Raw genomic sequence first — 20,116 nt, forward strand, 5'->3', positions numbered from 1 at the left:
AATGACAGGCCAAATGATGAAGAAAAGCTTCAGATAAATGAGAACACTTGTCACTGAGGTACACTCCTGACACAATAGAAGTTTTAATCACAGGTGACAATAAAGTAAGAAGTGCTGCACAAAATAAAATTAAAACCATGTCTTTTTGAGGAGGGGCAAGATGGCAGCATAGAGAGGTGTGGAGTTTAGTTAGTCCCCAGTAGCAAATAATAAACAACCAGGAACAACTAGTAAATAATCTGGAACAACCGTGACCGTCCACACATTGTACACCAACCTGGATTGGGTAGAATGACCGAGACCACATCATAAAATCTGTAAGTAAAAACTGCAGAACTGTGCTTGGAACCCCTTCCCTCCACAGCAGGCTGAGCTGCAAGACCTCACTGTGGGAGAAAGCAGCATTCCTGGAGCCAGTGAATATACTCCAAATGGGGATTTAATTAACAAAGGTGGACTGCTAAATACAAGCTACAAACATAGACAAACCACTAACAAGCAGCAAAGTACCCTGTGGTCACTCCCAGTAGAGAGGAGGTGGGGCTGATAGAGAAAAAAAAATTTAATTAAAAAAAAGAAAAAAAATATAGAGACTTTTAAAGACTGACCTTAGAGAGCCAGAAGGCACCTGTGCCCCTGGAAAGGGAGCCCAGGAGACTGGTTGCTGTCTCTGGCTGACAGGCGAAACTGAGGGGCCATGGACTGGCTCTGAAAGGGGGCTTTCTCTCCCTTTTTCTCTCCCTCAACCTGAGTGGCTCAGTGGAGAGAGCCTCAGCCATTTTTGGTTCATGGCACTCTTATCCAGATAGGGGTGGAGTTGGCAGAGTCAGAGAGACAAAGGAACTATTCAAATGCAGAAGATAACTCCCTAGGGAGTGTTTCTTCCCTAAGAAGAAGGAGGTGGGCCCAGCTCTACGGCCAGCCCTCCCTTCAGAACTCAGACCCCAGAGCCTGGGGGAAAACAGCCAAAACAAAATCTAAATGGGCCACATCTCCTTACACCAGCTGGGAGCAAAAGGCTGAAAACGCTGGGTGAACATAAGGTAGAAACTGAAAGTTTGAAAAAACAACTGGCAGAATCTATGGAAATGAAAGGCATAACACAAGAGATGAAAAACACAATGGAGACATACAATAGCAGATCTCAAGAGGCAGAAGAAAACATTCAGGAGCTGGAGAACAAGACACCTGAAATCCTACACACAAAAGAACAGATAGGGAAAAGAATGGAAAAATACGAGCAATGTCTCAGGGAATAAATGACAACATGAGGCACATGAATGTAAGTGTCAGGGGTGTCCTAGAAGCAGAAGAGAAGGGAAAAGGGGCCTAGGAAATAATTAATGAAAATTTCCCATCTCTTATGAAAGGCATAAAATTACAGATCCAAGAAGCGCAGCATATCCCAAACAAAATAGATCTGGATAGACCTACGCCAAGACATTTAATAATCATATTATCAAACATCAAAGACAAGGAGAGAATCCTGAAAGCAGCAAGAGAAAAGCAATCCATCACATACAAAGGAAGCTTGATAAGACTATGTGCAGATTTCTCAGAAGAAACCATGGAAACAAGAAGGAAGTGGTGCGATATATTCAAGATACCAAAAGAGAAAAACTGCCAACCAAGAGTCCTACATCTGACAAGACTATCCTTCAAATATGAGGGAGAGTTTAAAATATTCTCTGACAGACAATGAGACAGTATGTGAACAAGATACCTGCTCTACAGGAAATACTAAAGGGAGAACTACAGACAGATAGGAAAAGACAGGAGTAAGAGGTTTGGAACACAATTTTGGGTGATGGTAGCACAACAATGTAAGTACACTGAACAAAGATGACTGTGAGTATGGTTGAAAGAAGAAGGTTAAGGGCATGTGGGACACAAGAAGGAAAGAAGGAAAATAAAGACTTGGACTGTATAACTTAGTGAAACCTAGAGTGCTCAACAATTGTGATAAAATTTATAAATATGTTTTTACCTGAGGGAAAACCAATGTCAACCTTGTAAGGTGTTAAAAATGGGCTGGTATTGGGAAAAAAATACAATCAATGCAAACTAGAGTCTATAGTTAACAGAAAAAATGTTCTATGCTCCCTTTAATGTAACAAAGGCAATATACCAAAGGGAGGGATACAGGACTCTTGACAGTGGTGACGTTGTCTGTCTCTTTTATTGTACTTCATTTTAATTCTATCTTTCCTTTTGTTGCTTTTTAGCTGTAATTTTTCTTTTTCTTTTGTCTCTCTACCTTCTTTGACTCTTCCTCCTTCTTTGTGGAAGAAAAGGAAATGTCCTTATATAGATAGTGGTGATGGTGGTGAATAAATAAATACATGATTATACAGGTGAAAAACAAAAACCATGTCTTTGGGAATCCTTTTGAACACAGTACTACAGCCAGCCACTACAAATGAATAAAACTTGCAGAGCTGTGCCCATTTGAACATATTATGTCCCCCAAAATGCCATTATCTTTGATGCAATCTTGTGTGAGCAGACATGTTAGTGTTGATTAGATTGCAATTCCTTGATTGAGTGTTTCCATGGAGATGTGACCCACCCAACTATGGGTGATAACTCTGATTAGATAATATCCATGGAGGTGTGGCCCCACCCATTCAGCGTGGGCCTTGATTAGGTCACTGGAGCACTATATAAGCTCAGACAGAAGGAGCGAGCAAGCTTGCCACAGCCAAGAGGGACACTTTGAAGAATGTGCAGGAGCTGAGAGAGGAGCTGCAGCTTACAGAGACATTTTGGAGATGGCCTTTGAAAGCAGACTTTTGTTCCAGAGAAGCTAAGAGAGAACAAACGCCCCAAGAGCAACTGAGAGTGACATTTTGAAGAGGAGCTGCAGCCTAGAGAGGAACATCCTGGGAGAAAACCATTTTGAAACCAGATCTCTCGAGCAGACTCCAGTCACATGCCTTCCCAGCTAAAAGAGGTTTTTCTGGACACCATTGGCCAAACTCCAGTGAAGGTATCCAATTGTCAATGCATTACCTTGGACACTTTATGGCCTTAAGACTGTAACTGTATAAGCAAATAAACCCCCTTTATACAGCCAGTCCATTTCTGGTGTTTTGCATTCCAGCAGCATTAGGAATCTAGAACAAGAGCCAAACTAAACAAAACATCATATTAAAAATTTTAATTTTATTTATTTTATGTCTCAATCAAATAAATCACATCCTACTAGCTAAATTAGTATTTGGGGGATAAACAAGGTTTTAAAAAGTTCAAAAAGCACGGCGGGTTGGAAAACTGAATTTATCCTTTCTCTTTGCTAATACATCTTTCCTGTCTCTACTAAAATAAAAATAAATGAATAAAAGGGTATAATTTTTTATAGACAAAGCATAAAAGAAGAGACAATAGCAGATGAGAGAAATCAACAAAATTTTGAAGACAGAAAATGGGTAAGCTGAAAGCTAAGAGTCTGCAGAGAACAAAAAGTGCCAGGAAAAGTTTGGAAGGGTCTTCCCTGCTGGAAGTGACCTCTCCAGCTGAAAACACCTAAAATGATGGCAAACAGGAGCGGGGCTCAACGATATGGCAAGCCCCGGCCTGCCCACCCTTCCAAGAGGCCCAAGAGTTCACAAGCTCCAGCAGGCACACAGAGCTTCCTGCTGGCTTTTTCATACCTCAACTCTCAAAAATGAACAGAGGGGAAGACTCCTAGGATTTGAGAAATTCCCTTAATAGGATGGAAAGAAACCAACCAACCAGACCAAAAACCAAACCAAAAGTACTGGGATAAACAGAGCAACGCAGGTAGGGACCACAAAACAACACAGAAGTTTCGAATGTTTTTAAAGATATGAAAAGGTACACAATCTAACCAAAAAAGAACAGGATGCAGTTAAAAAAAAAAAAAAAATCAGACCATAAGAACATGTTTTCAGAAATGGGGAAAATCATAGTACCATTAAAAACTTCAATTAGAGGAATGGAAGTCAAACTTGAGGCAATACCCCATAAAATAGAACACAATGATGAGGAGTTTGAAACTAGGAGAGAAAACCAGAGCCTCGGTCCAGGAGAGCAAAGAGAGGAGAGGATAGTATTAAAGTCACATGAGAATATTTCCCAGAAATGAGAGATGTGAGTTTCTAGATTAAAAGAGCCTACCAAGGGTGTGGAAAAATGAATGAAAGAAAGCCCTATTCAAGGCACAGGGTTCTGGAATTTTAGAACAGCAGGAATTTAGAAGGTTGTAAACATTTCTGGGGGCAGGGGAGGAGGGGCTTCAATTTTGGGCAGGGGAAAGGGGGTGGGGGACAATCCTTTTTCCATGCTTGGAATGTGAATAGCAATGGAATTCTTAATAAAAAGGTAAACTTGAAGAACATGGAGCAAGGCCTTTGGAATTCTGAAGCAAAAGCCTTTCCAACTGGAATTCTACTCATGACTAAATTTACGTATGAAGAGAGGTTGGAAATATTTTAGATCTACCCAAGAAACTACCTCCAGTGAACTCTATCAAACGGAGAAAACAAACCAGAGAAGAGAAGACTCAGAATCTAGGAAACAGGATCTAACAGAAGGGAAGCAAAGGGAATTCCCAGGAAGCACTGTGCGCCAGGTCTGGAGAGAAACCAGTTGGGATTGGAGGAAGAGGACAGAGGGCTCCAGAGGGGTTGTTTCCAGGGGCGAGGGGTGGAGTGGTTCACTGATGGATCGCCTGTTACATCTGACTGCACTGGAAGATCTTTAGAGGAACATAACTTAGCAAAGGAAGTCGAAGTCAGCCTACTGCAGAGGTTAAGGGGAGTCAAAGTTCAGATGCAGGAGTTTGTTTTCCTGGGTCACAATGTACTACAACTGGGGAATGTTAATTAAAAACCAACCCAAGAAGCCAGAGGATGGCTGGAGGAAACGTGTGCCTTGAAGAGGAAAGGCTACTTCTGAGAACATTGAGAGAAAAGACCAAAACCCAGGAAGGGTTGCTGTAGACCTCAGTGAAATGAAGGTCAAGAATTTAAAAGCCACTACCATAAGTCAGAGCAATGGAACAAGAAACCCGAGAGCAGCGCCTCTAATTTCTGCTATAGGGGAAGCCCAAATTCTCAGGATGAAGCATAGATAGTCGAAAATAGTTTCTCAACTGGTATTGGTACATATTTACTAAGTATGATGTTATTTCATTTTTTATTTCTGACTTAATATTGCCATTTGCCTCCCCACTCTGCTATAGCAAAATATTAAAGTTCACCTTCAATCTTTCCTTTGAATTTCCAGGCAATTTTTAGCAAACTGGTAAAGAGTATACATTGTCCAGAGAAATGAAAGGCAATTTTAGGAAATATCTTAAGGACCTACAAAGTTATTACCTAAATGTGCCCTTCTTATATAAATTAAGTGAATAGCAAACTTTTTAAAATACAGAAAAGGACAATGAAGAAAAGAAAAGCAACCCATAATGTCATCCACTACACTAAAAAATACAATATTCATATAAGGTAAGAAAATACGAAGAAGTAAATAAGCGAACAGGCCATCTTCCCTCGATCTTGGCCCCTCTCCCACATGCAACCACTATCAGGGTATTTGGGGCATCTTCAAAAAAAGGGAAGAGGAAAAAAGGCAAGGGAAGAGGAGGGATGGGAAGGAAAATGAAGCACATGCTATTATATCTGTAGATCCTTAAGAAAATAAAATGTTGTTTTTCAATAATACATGCTCATGTATATTGCTTATATTTGGAAGTTTTCTTTTCCTTGACAATGTCTGAATCACACCCCAACTATTGTGCCTTACGTGTTTAAAAATACTTACCTGTGAAACCATCGGGACTCAGAACTCTTTTGGCTGGTGATGACGGGGTGGGGGGGGAGGCAGAGATTGGGGTGCATGAGGTACAACTCTGTCTTCCATGACTCTCGGCTGTTTTGGTTTTGTTTTGTATTGTCTTTAATAATGTCCATTTGAGGAACTTAAAGTATATTCTAAAGGTAATTTCAAATTAATTCACACTTTTTCAAATTGCCTATTATCATTCTTTTGATTTTTTTCCATTTATCACTAATTTCAAACACTGGTAATTGCTCCCTTTTTGCCCACATGGTAAGACTAGCTGGTGGTATAAAAGCAGTATTGTTGTTTTGTTTTCAAAGGATCAACATTTGGATACTCTTTTAATAATTTACTGTTTTTTCTGTGTTCACATTCAATGAACTTTTTGTTTGACATTTCTTTCTTTTTCCTAATCACTTTTTTATCTTTTTTACTTTTTGAGTTCAGTTAGCTTGTTTTCAATCTTTCTTGTTGTGCAATGCATAAATTTACCTCTGAACATATACAGAGTGGTGTCCCATAAGTTTGTATCTAAAATAATCTCTTATACTTAAGTCTACATTTTCTGGGTTCAGGTTTGAGTTCTCCCTTAATCCTGTTACTGCTTAAGTTATATTTTTGTATGTGCTTGGCATGTGTTCTAGGTGACTTATATTCCTCAACAATTTCTTGTTTTGCTGCATTTTGATCAGAGAATGGGTCTGAACTATTTTGGTTTTGAAAACTTATTTAGCCGTTTGTGGCCTAGGGGTCAAGTTGTGAAAAGGGCTTTCAAGTAAGGATATTCTGTTTTTAGTATGATACATATCTTTCAATCTTCTTTTTTTCTTTTAAATCATATTATTCAGATTCTCTACACCCTTATTTCTATTTCATTATGTCTGACATGGATGAGTTAAAGTCTCCTAATACTATTGTTTCTCTTTCTTTTCCTGCAGTTCTGCTTTCAGTAGTCTATAAAAACTTGCACCTGTTCTAATCTTATCAGAGAATTTACTCTTTTCTACCCCAAAAAACTCCATTTATAGATGAAGACACCAAGGTTAAGAATGATGGGGTAAATGGACCCAAATTACACAGTAAACGGCATGTCTGGAAGTCCAACTTGGGAAAATCGGAAGCCTTGAACATGAATAGACAGACACATACATATAGGGGAACAGGCAGGAAAAAAAAATCTGAAATAATTCCCATCATTATTTTTGGACTGACAACATGATTTCAGGTAAGTCATGAATAGAAAATGAGGGCAATGCTCCATGAAGGGCACCCCCAAACATCTCAGAGTCACCTGTAGCCCCACTTCTGAGCAGTGGTGACATATTAGTCATGTGGCTCCCACATCCCCCAGCCCATTCTCCGCAGCCAGAAGTCCTGAGATGGTAAAAGGACCTGGTTTCTAAACAAAGAATATAACAATTAGTTCCTAAAGAGATCACCTTTGTATGTGTTATGACACAGTTGTAAACTACAACTTCTGGAGTCTACCTGCCACTCAAAACAAACCACTTCACGTCTGAGCCTGAACTCTGGTTCAAAAGTAAGTTTACAACTTGTAGTCCTAACATTGTCATATTTGAATACCTCCATCTTAACAAATACACCTACTTCATTTTAGTAACTAAGTAAATTCACTCAAATAAAATGTAAATTGTGATAACTGTGTGCCAAAAATCCTATTTTCCTACAAATAAGAACTGACACAATTCCTTTCAAATAATGCTGGTTTATGCAGATTCTCCATGAACTCCAAACAGCTTTGAGTATTATTGTTAGCTTCTTAACTATTTTAATGAAAACTAAAGTAAATCTATCTGAAATCCATCCAAAAAGGACACCAAGAAATATTTAAAGATGACAATATTGGGAGTGATCTATTAAAATAATATATTATTTTCAAATGTCTTCAGCCATATTCTGATGTTATAATTCTCCTTGTCAGCTGTACAAAATAAGAAGCCTATAACTTATTTTAAGACGACTGTTTCTTCCTTTCAAAACATTAAGCTTTCAATATCAAAATCAGAAATTCTGACATTAAATGGTAAAAAACCAGCATTCGTTACTTGTAAACATTTCAACTACCTGGGAGTATTTTATAAAAAATCAGCAGAAATAATCACCTTCCTTACAGCAGAGAGCTACATGTTCAAGTTTTCCCACAGGCTTTTGAAAACAGAAGTTGACTGTACTGTTTTATAAAGGCTTAGTGAAACCGGAGGATTTTTTGTTTTAGTTTTGTTTTTAAATGTAAGAATATTTGCCTAAGAATCTGCTGGACTGGAGACTCCAAAAATCATCCTGGAAAATGCTGCCTCTTTTGTAAGGCTGCATATCTAAGACAAGAGAAAAAAAATACTTTTCTTAAGGAAAGTGTGATCTTTACTAATTTAAATTCTTCAGGAAACTCAGGCTAGAGATGATTATCATAGTACTTCTAGGGTTCCCGGAGAATGCAGTGACATTTTAAAATTCTCATTTCATGCTTAACATCTCCTTGACATATAAGAAGCAAACGTGTAATGACAACCTGGGGTGTGTTACAGCAAATTTCTAGCAAGCATGTCTGTGTGCGTGTGTGTGTGTGTGTGTGTGTGTGTGTGTGTATGTGTTGTATTCTCAACAGATACTAACAAAGAAAAGTACTAAAGAACAATATTTTAGAGCTTTGTAGAATTTAGACTACAATAAAAGATGAAAACAAACCCTAGAGATTATAGAAGGCATGAAAACAACTTTTATCCAGTTAATTATAAGAGAATTTAAATAATTTCTTAAATTATACACACAATCATATTAGTAAACTTACTAACTTGGTGATATTCAGAATTCGATGACTTAGAGTGAATTAACAGTGGCTTAAAAAGAAATCACTGTATTAAATGTGAATGGACACAGTCCTTGAATGAATAACTAGCAACTTAATGCTAAACCTCATGAAGACAGACCCATCACTGAAAATGATTATGATTAAAGCAAGAGGGAGAGGGCCCACCTCGCACTGCCCAGGATTAGCTCTGACAGCTGCCTTACAGTCAACAGTAATCCACCCAGAAACCTGTCCTCACCCTCTACAGTTCCCTCTATGGGTAAGTGAGAAATTACTTACCTGATGGTTTAAATGCCTGATAAATCCAAAATAAAAACCAAGTTCCAGAAACATTCCAGAGAGACACTGAGTACAGATTCTCACTGCGTTTTTCATTTATGAGACGTGGGAGTCCTTGCCTTCATTCCATGGGAGGCTCGGGAACTCTCCAAGAGCCAGGGCCCAGTTAGAAAGCTGCCACCCCGGAGCACGGGGAACTTGTGAGGTCTGGAGATCCGGTGGCTCTCATGCCTTCTCGCTCCCTAACAAGATCCCATTGTGCTCAGCATTTCTGTGTTTTCTCTAACTTCACAGACTGCTTTTCTTTAAATCCTTTCTCTTTACAAACTTCTGGTTCCTCCAGATGTTCTGAGGCTAATATTTAAAGTCCACTTGGATAAAATCATGTCAAATATTCCCCCTATTATTCATGGTAAATAAAAACAAGTAAATGCCATTTCCACCCTATCGGAGGAGCAAAGTCCAAGGAAGCTGTTGGAACAACGCGGACACTCCTGTTGTGACTCTGTTCCCAGCCTTCTAAGAACCCCTGCAGGGAAACGTGTTCGGGTACGTATTTTACTAAGTACTGTGTCACTTCATTTTACCTTTTCCTTCTGACTTTATATTGCCGTTTGCCTCTCCCTCCACTACAGCAAGATATTACAGGCGTCGGAAGCGAGTCCACCGTGAGGAGGTGGAGGACGAGGCCCTCGGGAACCCGCCAGAGGTGGCCTTTGTTACTTTGGCAACCACGCTTGCAGATGGAAGGGTGAACGCCACAGGGCTGGAAGGAGAGGATTAACCCAAACTTTAGGCCTGGAAGAAGCCGATCCGGCTAACTGGATCCAGTTATTTTATCCCAAAATAGCTGCTACTTAAGAACTGCCAGCGAGAAGGCCGTGCACGCTGAGCGCTGCCGGCGCGGCCGAGACACTTACGCCCGCGGGGGCGTCCGTCCCATGGGCGCTGGGAGGTGGCGGCCCTGAGCGCGGAGATGCGGCTGGTGGGACCGAGGGACTCAAGTTTTACTTTTATGTAGTTGTAGTAAGTTGAAGTTTAAACAGACATATGGGACGAGCGGCCACCATACGGGACACTGCAGCTCTGGATTTAAAAAAAATCACAGGAAAAGTCTGAGGGAGATTCTGGGTCGTGGCCACACGCCCTGGACGAGGGGATCCCACCTGGCGCAGATGTTCTCCGAGTCCGATCCCCTCCCCTCTCCCTCCGACAACACCAGGGTCCCCGCTGGGTGCAGCTCCATCCACATCACAGGAATCCTGCAGATTTGTGCAGGGAATCTATGCACCTGCACTTCTTTCTGTTTTTATGGATACTATATTACAGTATTTTCTCTTAAGTGTTGATAATATATTTAGACATTTACATTCATGTATGCTATCTGGGAGCCTTCACCATGTTCCTATAGTAAGATTTGCATTGATTCACTTGGAACACTTTTATCCACTGGTTTCCAGGGCTGCAACCACCAGATCAAACAAGGACCTGCCTTTGGATTTACTTTATTCAAATGAACATTTTCTTGCTTCAGATAGTGTATGACATTTTCTTTTTGCATATACTTACATATATCGATAGATAAGATGAATGTTTTTTATGTATTTAGGTGTTTTGACTGACTCAATGTCAATTCTGCTCAATTTTAATTTATGCATTCTGTTACTCAATCACCAATATGAATAATTCATCTGTACACTGTTTTACCAATTGTCTGGGATAGAAAAAGCAGTATTCTACAATACAATGCTGCACTTTTTCTTTTCTATTCTTTCACAGAATTACCTTACCTCAAAATAAGCAAGAGAGAGAAAAAGAAAAAGAAGGGCAAGGAGAAAACAAGAGGGCAAAAGCAAGAGCTCTGGAATTTCTCTATAAGAAAGCAAAACTTGGCAGCTATGAGGAGAAAACTGGGAACAAGAGTGGCTAGTGTCTCTGAGGGATTCAGAGGCACTGGGCGGCACGTGGGTCTGGAGATGCCTCAGGAGTCCACAGCTTCGGAGGGACAGAGGCAGCAGCAGGGAAGGCCAAGGAAGGCCACGGGGCACAGAGCAGGGGTGTGACCAGGCAGCGACTGGCCCCAAGAGAGTCACTGGCAATGCTACATACAGCTGCCACTCGGCACACTGCTTTAACTCATCCCTGAAATAACGTTAACAAGATAAAGTTTTACCTGTGATGTCCTGAGTAACGTGGACCACGGATATGGCCTATTCCTCGGCACCCTGGGGTAGGACAAACAGCTTGACCTGGAAGGATTTTCTCATCTTGTGCTCCTTCAGGAAGTAAAAGAACATACCTTGAAAACACCTTCAGTAGAGAAGAACTGGAAAGACTGAAATATGTAAGTGATCTTAAAACTTTCAATTTAGAAACAGACCACCACCAGAAATCACTTACTGAGTCTTTGTGATGTGATGTAAATGATTTGGACAGAAAATATCAGTGCTATAATAGATAACACTAGCAGCAACTAATATCAGAGTCAAAGGGAAATGGGCAGCCACTGAAGAAATAATAAAAGCAGATATGAGAACATTCAGTCATGTCTCTGAGACTACTACAGGCAAAGGGTGTACAGCCATGCACTGAGTCCACAAGTCCGGAAGGCCTGGGTGGTGGCTCCCTGGTGGAGCCCTCACCCATTCACAGCAAGGACCCTCCAAATACTGGGCATGCTGAGGTCACCGGGCACTGTCCGTCCGATGCTCACCAAGTGACAGAAAGAACGGCCTGACCCCAGGCTGTGCTACAGTATGTTTTGCTGTGCTCTACCAAGCCACACTAATCAGTACTATGCTATGTGCCCCGCTTCACGATACTACACGATACTGTGTGCCATGGCATACCATACCATATATGCTATGCTATTTTACCTGTACTATACTGTGCTACACTATACTATATATTATACTATATTATGCTACACTACACTACACTAACTATACTATACCATACCATATATACTACTCTATATATACTACTCTACATATATATAGTATATATATATATATATATATATATATATATATAGTATATATATATAGTATATATACTATACTACACTACACCACACTACACTTCACTACACTCTGCTCTATTCTGACCATCCCAGGCAAGAGATGAATTCTATCCTGTGCAAGAGGCAATCTCCTTCTAAAGATTAAAGACCTCAGGATTAAAACCCTCAGGCCTTGTGCTTTGATTTCCTCAGCCTTTCCCCACCCTCGCCACACAAGCAGGTAAAAGCTCCTGGGGTGTCCCCCACCCTGTCATACTCTTGCAGATCTTATTTCCCTGACAATCCTGCAACTTCCTTCTCTCTCCTCAATTCTCAGACCCCCATTTCTGACTCACCAAACTCCCCCTGTCCTCCTCGTTTCAGAATGTTCTCCATCTCCTGGCTCTAATTTAAATCTGGCTGTCAGTTGAAGACACTGCCTCCTGCAGCCCTCTTAAGGAGAAACGGTTCATCTTCTCACACTCCATACCCCTCAGGACCAGGAGAGAGGTCCGTGCCCTGGTTTCCTTCCAGCACCTCTTTTAGACCATACTTCTTTCACACTCTTAAAATCCCTGCTCTTCTCAGGCTAATGGCCCTGGGCTCCAGTCCATCTGCCTGCTGTCACTATATCACTCACCTCTGGCTCTGGCCTCAGCTCACTGCACTCCCCGGATGCTGACCCCACAACCCTCGGGGCAGCATCCCTGAGGTCAGCCTATCCAGTATGCTGCCCCGCAGACCGGAAACCGCCTCCCCTCCAGCAGCCTCTTCCCCAGGTCCGCCTTGGCCACACACCCAACGGAAACCCTCTGGATCTTATCATTACCCAAAATGGCACTGCTAAGAAAACCACTCATCAAGCGCCCCATCTGACCACAAATTCATGTCCTTCCAGATTAGACTGCTCACTCAGGTACCCCAATTGGAATTTTTCCAACATCAGTGGAACTTCTGAGACACTAATATCCCTTCTGTTCCCATCAGTCCCTTCTCATCATTTCTCCCTTCCTTCATCTGACTTACATTCTGTCAACCTTTATTTGACCCTCCACTGCAAATTACCTGAACTCCCTCACCTCTCTGACTTTTTATCACACCTGCTTCTCAGTGTTTTGCATAACAAAGTACTGCTGCAAAAGATCACACAACCGTGCAGTCTGGGTATTACCAAAACTACCATCTGCAACATCACCTGAGCCCTTCTACACTCCCAAACTCTCCACTGCCCCCACCCTTGGGCCCTCAGCAGCTGACCACACCTCCTCACTGAGAAAATAAGCTCCAGAGGGCAGGAACTTTGCCAACTGCCTGCTCCATACCTACCCTGCCACCTGCTGCACGCCCTTGTTCCCCTCCTTCCTTGCCATGACAACCGAGGGAGCATTCTCACCTCTCCAAAGCAAGCACCCCACCCCCACATAGAGTGTGTATCTCATCCACCTCCCATTCTCCAATCTTTAGGCTATCATATTCCAATCATTCCCTGACTATTGAATGCATTCTAAGAACACTTAAGCATACTCTAGTTTCCCCCGTCATAAAAAGAAACAAACAAAAGCAAAACAAAACCCAAACACTCCTTGGGACCCACATTCCCCTTTAGCTGCTGTCCACTCTTCTCCTCTTCATGGTCGAACTTCTCAAAGAAGGTATCTGTATTTCCCCACTTCCCAAACCACTTCAGTCTATCTTCTCAGGTCAACAGTGACCTCTATGCATTAAGTCCAACATGCATCACACTCAGTGTCTTGGTAATACTAATCACAGTTGGCTATTTCCTTCTGGAATTGCACTCGTCCACTGGATTTGGTGACACCATATTCTTATAGTTTCCCTCCTGCACACTGCCATTCTTTTGTAATTTTCCCTTGCCAGCTTCTCCTCTAGTCAAACTTAAAATGTCAGAGAACCTCAAGACCTGTTTCTAGGCCATCTATTTTTATTAGCTTCATTTACCAACTATATGCCACGGTTGCTCACAGATTATAGCCCAGATATTCTTTAAGTTCCAGATCAATACATTGAACTTTCCATTCAACATCTCCAGTGGAACGTTTCAAAGGCATTTCAAACTCAGTATGTTCAAAATTGAATTCATCTTGTTCCCCTAACCTTTTCTTCCTCTAGAACTGCTCATCTCAAGAAATTGCATCACTATCCATTCCAGAAACTTGGATATCATCCTTGATATCCCCTTTTCCTCATTTCACTCTACCCCCGTCTCCAATCAATTCTCAGTCTCTTAAAAATTTCTTTAACCTGACAAGTTCTCTTCATCACCACATGGCCAGCCTAATCCAAGTCATTACCATCTCCTGCTTGGAGAACTACAAGAGCCATTCTTTATTCATCGAACCTCTTCTCCATCTTGTAACCAAAGTGATACTTTCAAAATATAAATCCAAACATATCACTTCTCTGCTAAACACCTTTTTATTGCTTCTCATTGCTTTTAGGACTAAGTCTGACATCTTTAGTCATGCCTACCCAGATCTGCTCTTGTCTACCTTTTTGGGTATGTCTCACTTGATTTTCTTCCTTATGCAATACTCTTCATCCATACTGGCGTTTTCCTGTTCCTTGAACCTACGGGGTTCTTTCACACCTCATAGCATTTGCATATGCTGGAATGAGTTTCCCATCTGTTAGCCTGGATAAATCAGACTTAGCTTTCAGGTCACAGCTTATATTTCACTTCCTCAGGCTAACTTTAAAGACGTTAGGTCTCCATTTTATATAGCATTTACCTTGACTACAAATTTAATGTCTATCTCTCTAATTACACTGCAAGCTGCAAGCCCATGCCTGTTTCATCATTATGTCACCAGCACCTAGCCTGACACAGTTGGTGTTCAGTAAATGTTTACTGAATGAATAGATAAGTGTTCCATGGTTCATCCCTTGAGAAGCTCATAGTCTAGAAAAGAAGCCAACACATAAACAAAAAATCGCATTACAGTGTGATTATGCTGCATGAAAATAGTGATTGAGACTAGGTCCCAAAATGTGGTGACATTAGTACAAATATTTAATCTTCAAATACATTTTCATTCTCTCCTTGTTAGGGCTGTAAGGAAAGGCATGACTTCAACTTGGGAGAAGGGTTATTACATTAAGAACCACAGCAAAGGGCATAACAAAAACAGGAATCAATAAGAACGTGCAATAAAATGCACTAAACCTAAAAATTTCCTCATTAAGTTTTATGTGATGAAGTGTAATGGGTTGGTTCAATGGTGAATTAGACAGAGAGCTGCCCACTGGAGAACAGAAACCTGTAAATTCTACAAAAGTTCACATTATTGCTCTTGGATCAAAGCACCTATGATTAAATTAGTGTTTTTCTCTGGAAAATAAATGAGTTTCTGCCAAGAATATCTTACTTACAACTTGGACTTTAGAGAACTGGTCTCAAGAAAAAATGTTCTCAACTCTAATATCACTTCTTTGGAGAGATCATCGCTGACCAAAATACCCTTTTCTACCTTCTGTTTACTATTTCTACCTAGTTTATTTGCATATCACCCATCTCCCTTCACCAGAATGTTAGAGAAGGCATTCTCCTTATCCAACTTGTTTGCCATTATATCCCCAGCATCTACTACAACGATTGGCAGATAATAATAAATACTTGGCAAATGGATATAGAATAATGATGACAACAATTAACACAGGGAAGCAAAGTATTTGAATATACATTATTTCAGTAGATCCTCACCACAGTGCTGTGATACAATCACTATTTTATTCTCATTTTAGAGCATGTTTAAAATCAATCTCTGATCTTTTTGTAATGATTGTAAGCTATTTGCTATAACAAGCAGCATGAATAACTAATTTATTCCAAGTTTTCTCTATAAATTTTACTTAGGCAGGAGTAAACCTAATGGCAAGGTTTTTCTTGGAAGGACAAAAGAGGAATGGAAAATATCCTTGTAAATTTTAAATTATATGAATAACAAATAACAAGTAACAAATAATGGAAAATAGTAAGATGTCCTTGTGGGATCCCTATTCACAAGGAAATACCCGGCTACAGTAAGCGGTTGTGGCAGACACTGCTAGTCGCCTGTCCAATACCCAGTCCTTCCTTCCTTACTAATTGCACCTTATTTTGTTCAGTCATCAACGTCCCCAGCTAAGGTGTTTGCTTTCTCAGCCTCTCTTTCAGGTGGACGTGGTCATCTGACACAGTCCTGGTCAGGGAGACCTCAGATAAAGGCACATCAAGGATGTCTACAAAAGCCTTTCCTTTCCCAATAGAAGGTGAAGATGAGTCTGGCACTGCTTTGCCCATTCCCCTTCCTTGAACTTCCGGAATGCAGATGAAAAAGCTCAGGAAGTGACAGGCACAAGGACAAAAATGACTCCGTTTAGGAAGACAAAAAGTAGAGGCAAAGCCTGGGCCCGGCACCTTGCTGTCCTTGGCCCTGCTATCTCAGTGGTTCTGTCACGTAGGAAAGTAACCCTTTCTTTGATTAAGTGATTGTAAAGAGACTTCTTTTTGTGCTACTTGCAGCTGAAAAATTTCTAGTATAAAACAGCAATTTCATTTTGTTTTGCCTTTTGTGAAATCAAGCAATTGTCCTAAAAGACAAAACAAAATAAAAAACCAAGAAAACTTTGGTTTTATGTGGGCATTCGACCTATTGTTGTGTAAAGATGAAATACGATATCAAGGGAAAATCAGGAAGTAAGAGATTATACTCCTCTCTAGGAAATAAGAAAGGAAACTGTCCCTTCTTATTTCGAAAATGGCCCAAATTGGCAGCCATGAGTGATGTAAGTGAAAAGACTTACCATCCCACTCAGAATGGGTTCGAAGCTGAGCTCCTCCTTCTGAGCAGGAAGCAGTATCCTCTCAGAATTGCTATTTTGTTTGGTACAGAGAAGTCCCAGAGTAGAACCACAAAACTGGCAATGACTGAAGCAAGTGAAGATGATCAATTCATTTAAATATGCTTATAAGAGTTCCAGATTTATGTTGACCAGCACCAGGACAGAAGGATCAAGAGGCCACACTCTTAGGCTTATTTCAGCACTAATTACCCATTGCTGAAAAAGCATTCAATTAAACTTGATTCATTTAGCAAAATTTTTATAGAGAAATGGCATTAGTGTTGGCTGGCAATATCCACTAGAGAATATGCAAACACTGCTTCTTTGAAAAGTGGAACAGATTTAAATGTCATTGATAACAGAGAAGTCAAAATACCTTATTTCTTATGTTTTAAATAAAAGTTGCCACTAAGAATGATGCATTCATGTAAAGAGTTACTGAGTGCCTGTTATGTGCCAGACAGCACGGCTGGTGCTAAGGATAGGGCAGCAAACCAAAGAGAAATCCTCATCCTCTTGGAGGTGACCTGCTGCTACCAAAGACAGAGACCAAATAATCAAACAAAAAATGTAAAAATAATGTCAGACAGTGATGGTGCCATGGAGACAAAAAAAGTGGGGGAAGAAGGGAAAGTGTGGGGGTGCTCTTGAAGGCAGGTGACGCAAAGGAGAAGTCTTGACATTGGAGCAGAATCCTACACGAAGTAAGAACAGAAGACATCCTGGGACTAGAGCAGGAAGGCCAGTGTGTTTGGAGCCGGAGCCACATGATGATGGGAAGAGTGGCAAGAGATGAGGTTGTGGGAGCCAATGTGGGAAAGCCTTCCTTCATTGCAAGCGTGGTGGGAGACTCTGGTGAGCACTGAGTTGGGAGAGATGCCCTCCCTGAGTACATCCTTCCTGAGCCCCTGTTCTTTGGGAAGTGTCGCACTGCATCTACGGACACTTGGGAAGGGCCTGAGCTGGGCCATGCCCTGTGGCACATCTGGGAGTCCACAGTATGGACAGTATCGTCCCAGTATTTCAACTCATGGGCTGGATGCCATCACTTGGTGAGTCAGCGTTGATGGAGAAGAGAAGAGGTCTCAGAACGGAGCCCCAGGAAACGCCAGAAAGGAGGCTGAGAAGGAGTAGCTAAGGCAGGGAAGGCCAGGAAAGTGCAGCTGAGAAGGCACATGAAGAGAGCGTGTCCAGAAGGGGTCATCAGCTGTGGATGGCGGTACTGGAGGTGAAGACTTGAGCCCTGCCAGTGGGGACAGCAGAGGGCAAGGCTGTGGTGACTGCAGCAAGAATGTCTTTGGTGATGAGAGGGGACAAGCCTGACTTGAGTTCAAGGGAGAATGGCAGAGAAAAAAGAGGAAACTAACAGTTAAAACAACTTTTTTGAGGAGTTTTGCTTTAAGAGGTGGTAGCTAAAGTGGGTTTAAGGTGAAGAAAGCAGCAATTATTGTTTTTGTTTCAGTAATGATGAGACTGTTTCAGGAGAGGGAATACTTGACAGTGTGAGAGAGACAAGGTATAGTTGGAGGAAAACATCCTTTAGTGAACACCTAGCACAGGGCCAGCACCCACGAGAGGGCTGACTCCTGATGAGTAGGAACTGTCAATCAGCTCCAAGGAAAGGGAAGACAAGGCCTGGGCGGACAGACGAAAGTGTGCTGGTGGGCCTTCCGCCATGGGATGACGCATTTATCCTCTGATAGCTTTTATTTTCTCAGCAAAACAGGCAGCAAGGTCATCAGCTGAGATTGAGAGGTTGAGGAGAGCAGCAGTATTTAATCTAGAACTACAGAAAAGAAAGCAAACTGCTCAGATATGCACATGTTCTCATTTCAAATGATTAAGCTTTCACTATTCTTTATTTGGGACTGGAAACTTTTAGGTTAGTGTCCTGGTTTTTTCCATCCCACCTCCCAGGAAATTTATGTCATAGCTTGCTAAGAAGATTTAATGAAATAATTACCTTTGAAGTTGGAGAAAGCAAATAATAAGCATATCTTTCAAACTGAAATTATAGGTTAATCCTACCTATTCACCATCTCCTAATGAAATTAGAGACAATAAATACCCATTGTGCTATCATAATGAGTTTCTCCAATAGAAGAAGAAAGGAGTAAAGCAAAAGCCATGGTTGCTTGGATGCAGGTTTCAGGCTGTTAGTTTTCATGATATATAAATAAAATAGAAAAATAAATTTGGGACACAGAAATGCAGCAAAAGAATTTTTAAAGTTCCTAAAAATATGAATATTATCCTTATTTGATGATCTAGAAAAAACACTCAAGTATAGCAATGGCAATATTAGTAGAGGGAAGATAAACTAACCATCTACCTAACACAGGAAAACATTTAGAAATGCAGGAGAGTTCCAAAAGAGACCAATGAATATAGCAATAATAACAATCATAGTAATAATATTTGTTCTACCACCTAGAAAATGATATACTAAGAAAAGAGTGCAACAGTAAAAAACAGTTTTCTAACAGTCCTTTCCATAGATCTAGCAGAGCTTCCTGGCGGTTAAGGTAAAAAGGGAAACTGTTCTATTTAGGCTTCACTAATTCTTCAGAAGGAAGCAGCAGACCAGTTCTTCAAGGAAGGAGAACCAGAAATGTAGACTCTTATTTTCATTACTCAATTAATTTATGTATCACCTCTCTCCAATAAGGGTCTTAGGCAGTTTATAACAAAAGACACAGGCAATAAACTAGCAAGTAAAATAATCAACTAATCAAAGCACAGCAAAAGGGAAAAAGAGAATAAGTCAAGCATAGGGCTAATATAGTTGTTTAATGCTCAATGGAGCTTGGACTTCCTGGAAGGTAAGGTCAAAAGGACATGTATATTAGGCTCTGCTTATTATTTTTAAGGAAGCAGCAGACCAGTTCTTCAATCAAGGCAAAGATTTTCTTATAAAAATATAATGAAAACATCGATCATACGTTGAGTTTCAAATAACATAATGGGCAATTGTGTAATTATACAAAGATCCCAGAAAAAGAGGATCTCATGTTTAAAAATGAGTACACTATCAAGCACACTAGATCTTGATAGAAAATGGAATAATTCAACTTGAGGTATCTAAGGTCTGGCTGCATATTGCCATAGGCCATCAGATTAGGGACAAGATAACAAAGACGGTGACATATGTGTGAACTGATGTATGTGTGAACTGATATATGGATGAAATGACATTGAAGAGGCAAGGAAAAATGAATATTTCATGTGAGTTCTCTCTCCATTCAGTCACATCACACCAGCATTTTAAAGTAAAGATTAATTTATACTACACTATTTATATACAGAAAACTAGCTTTTTTTTTTTTTTTTTTTTTGCGTTATCCAATAGTATAGGCCTT

General features: G+C 40.6%; 1 protein-coding gene across 12 annotated transcripts in view; it reads right to left on the minus strand.

The window, feature by feature from the left end:
* Positions 1-20,116, minus strand: part of L3MBTL4 (L3MBTL histone methyl-lysine binding protein 4) — a 433,696-nt gene that overhangs the window by 162,857 nt on the left and 250,723 nt on the right. For all 12 annotated transcript variants that reach the window (XR_005212158.1, XM_037805559.1, XM_037805558.1 and 9 more), the window contains one exon: positions 11,088-11,190. Coding sequence is in view for 11 of the 12 variants with exons in the window: in XM_037805559.1 (XP_037661487.1) it covers positions 11,088-11,190 (103 nt within the window). In the remaining variant the exon portion in view is untranslated. The remainder of the gene's footprint in view (positions 1-11,087; positions 11,191-20,116) is intronic.

This window comes from Choloepus didactylus, chromosome 16 (genome assembly GCF_015220235.1).
Source record: "Choloepus didactylus isolate mChoDid1 chromosome 16, mChoDid1.pri, whole genome shotgun sequence".
Taxonomy (NCBI): domain Eukaryota; kingdom Metazoa; phylum Chordata; class Mammalia; order Pilosa; family Megalonychidae; genus Choloepus; species Choloepus didactylus.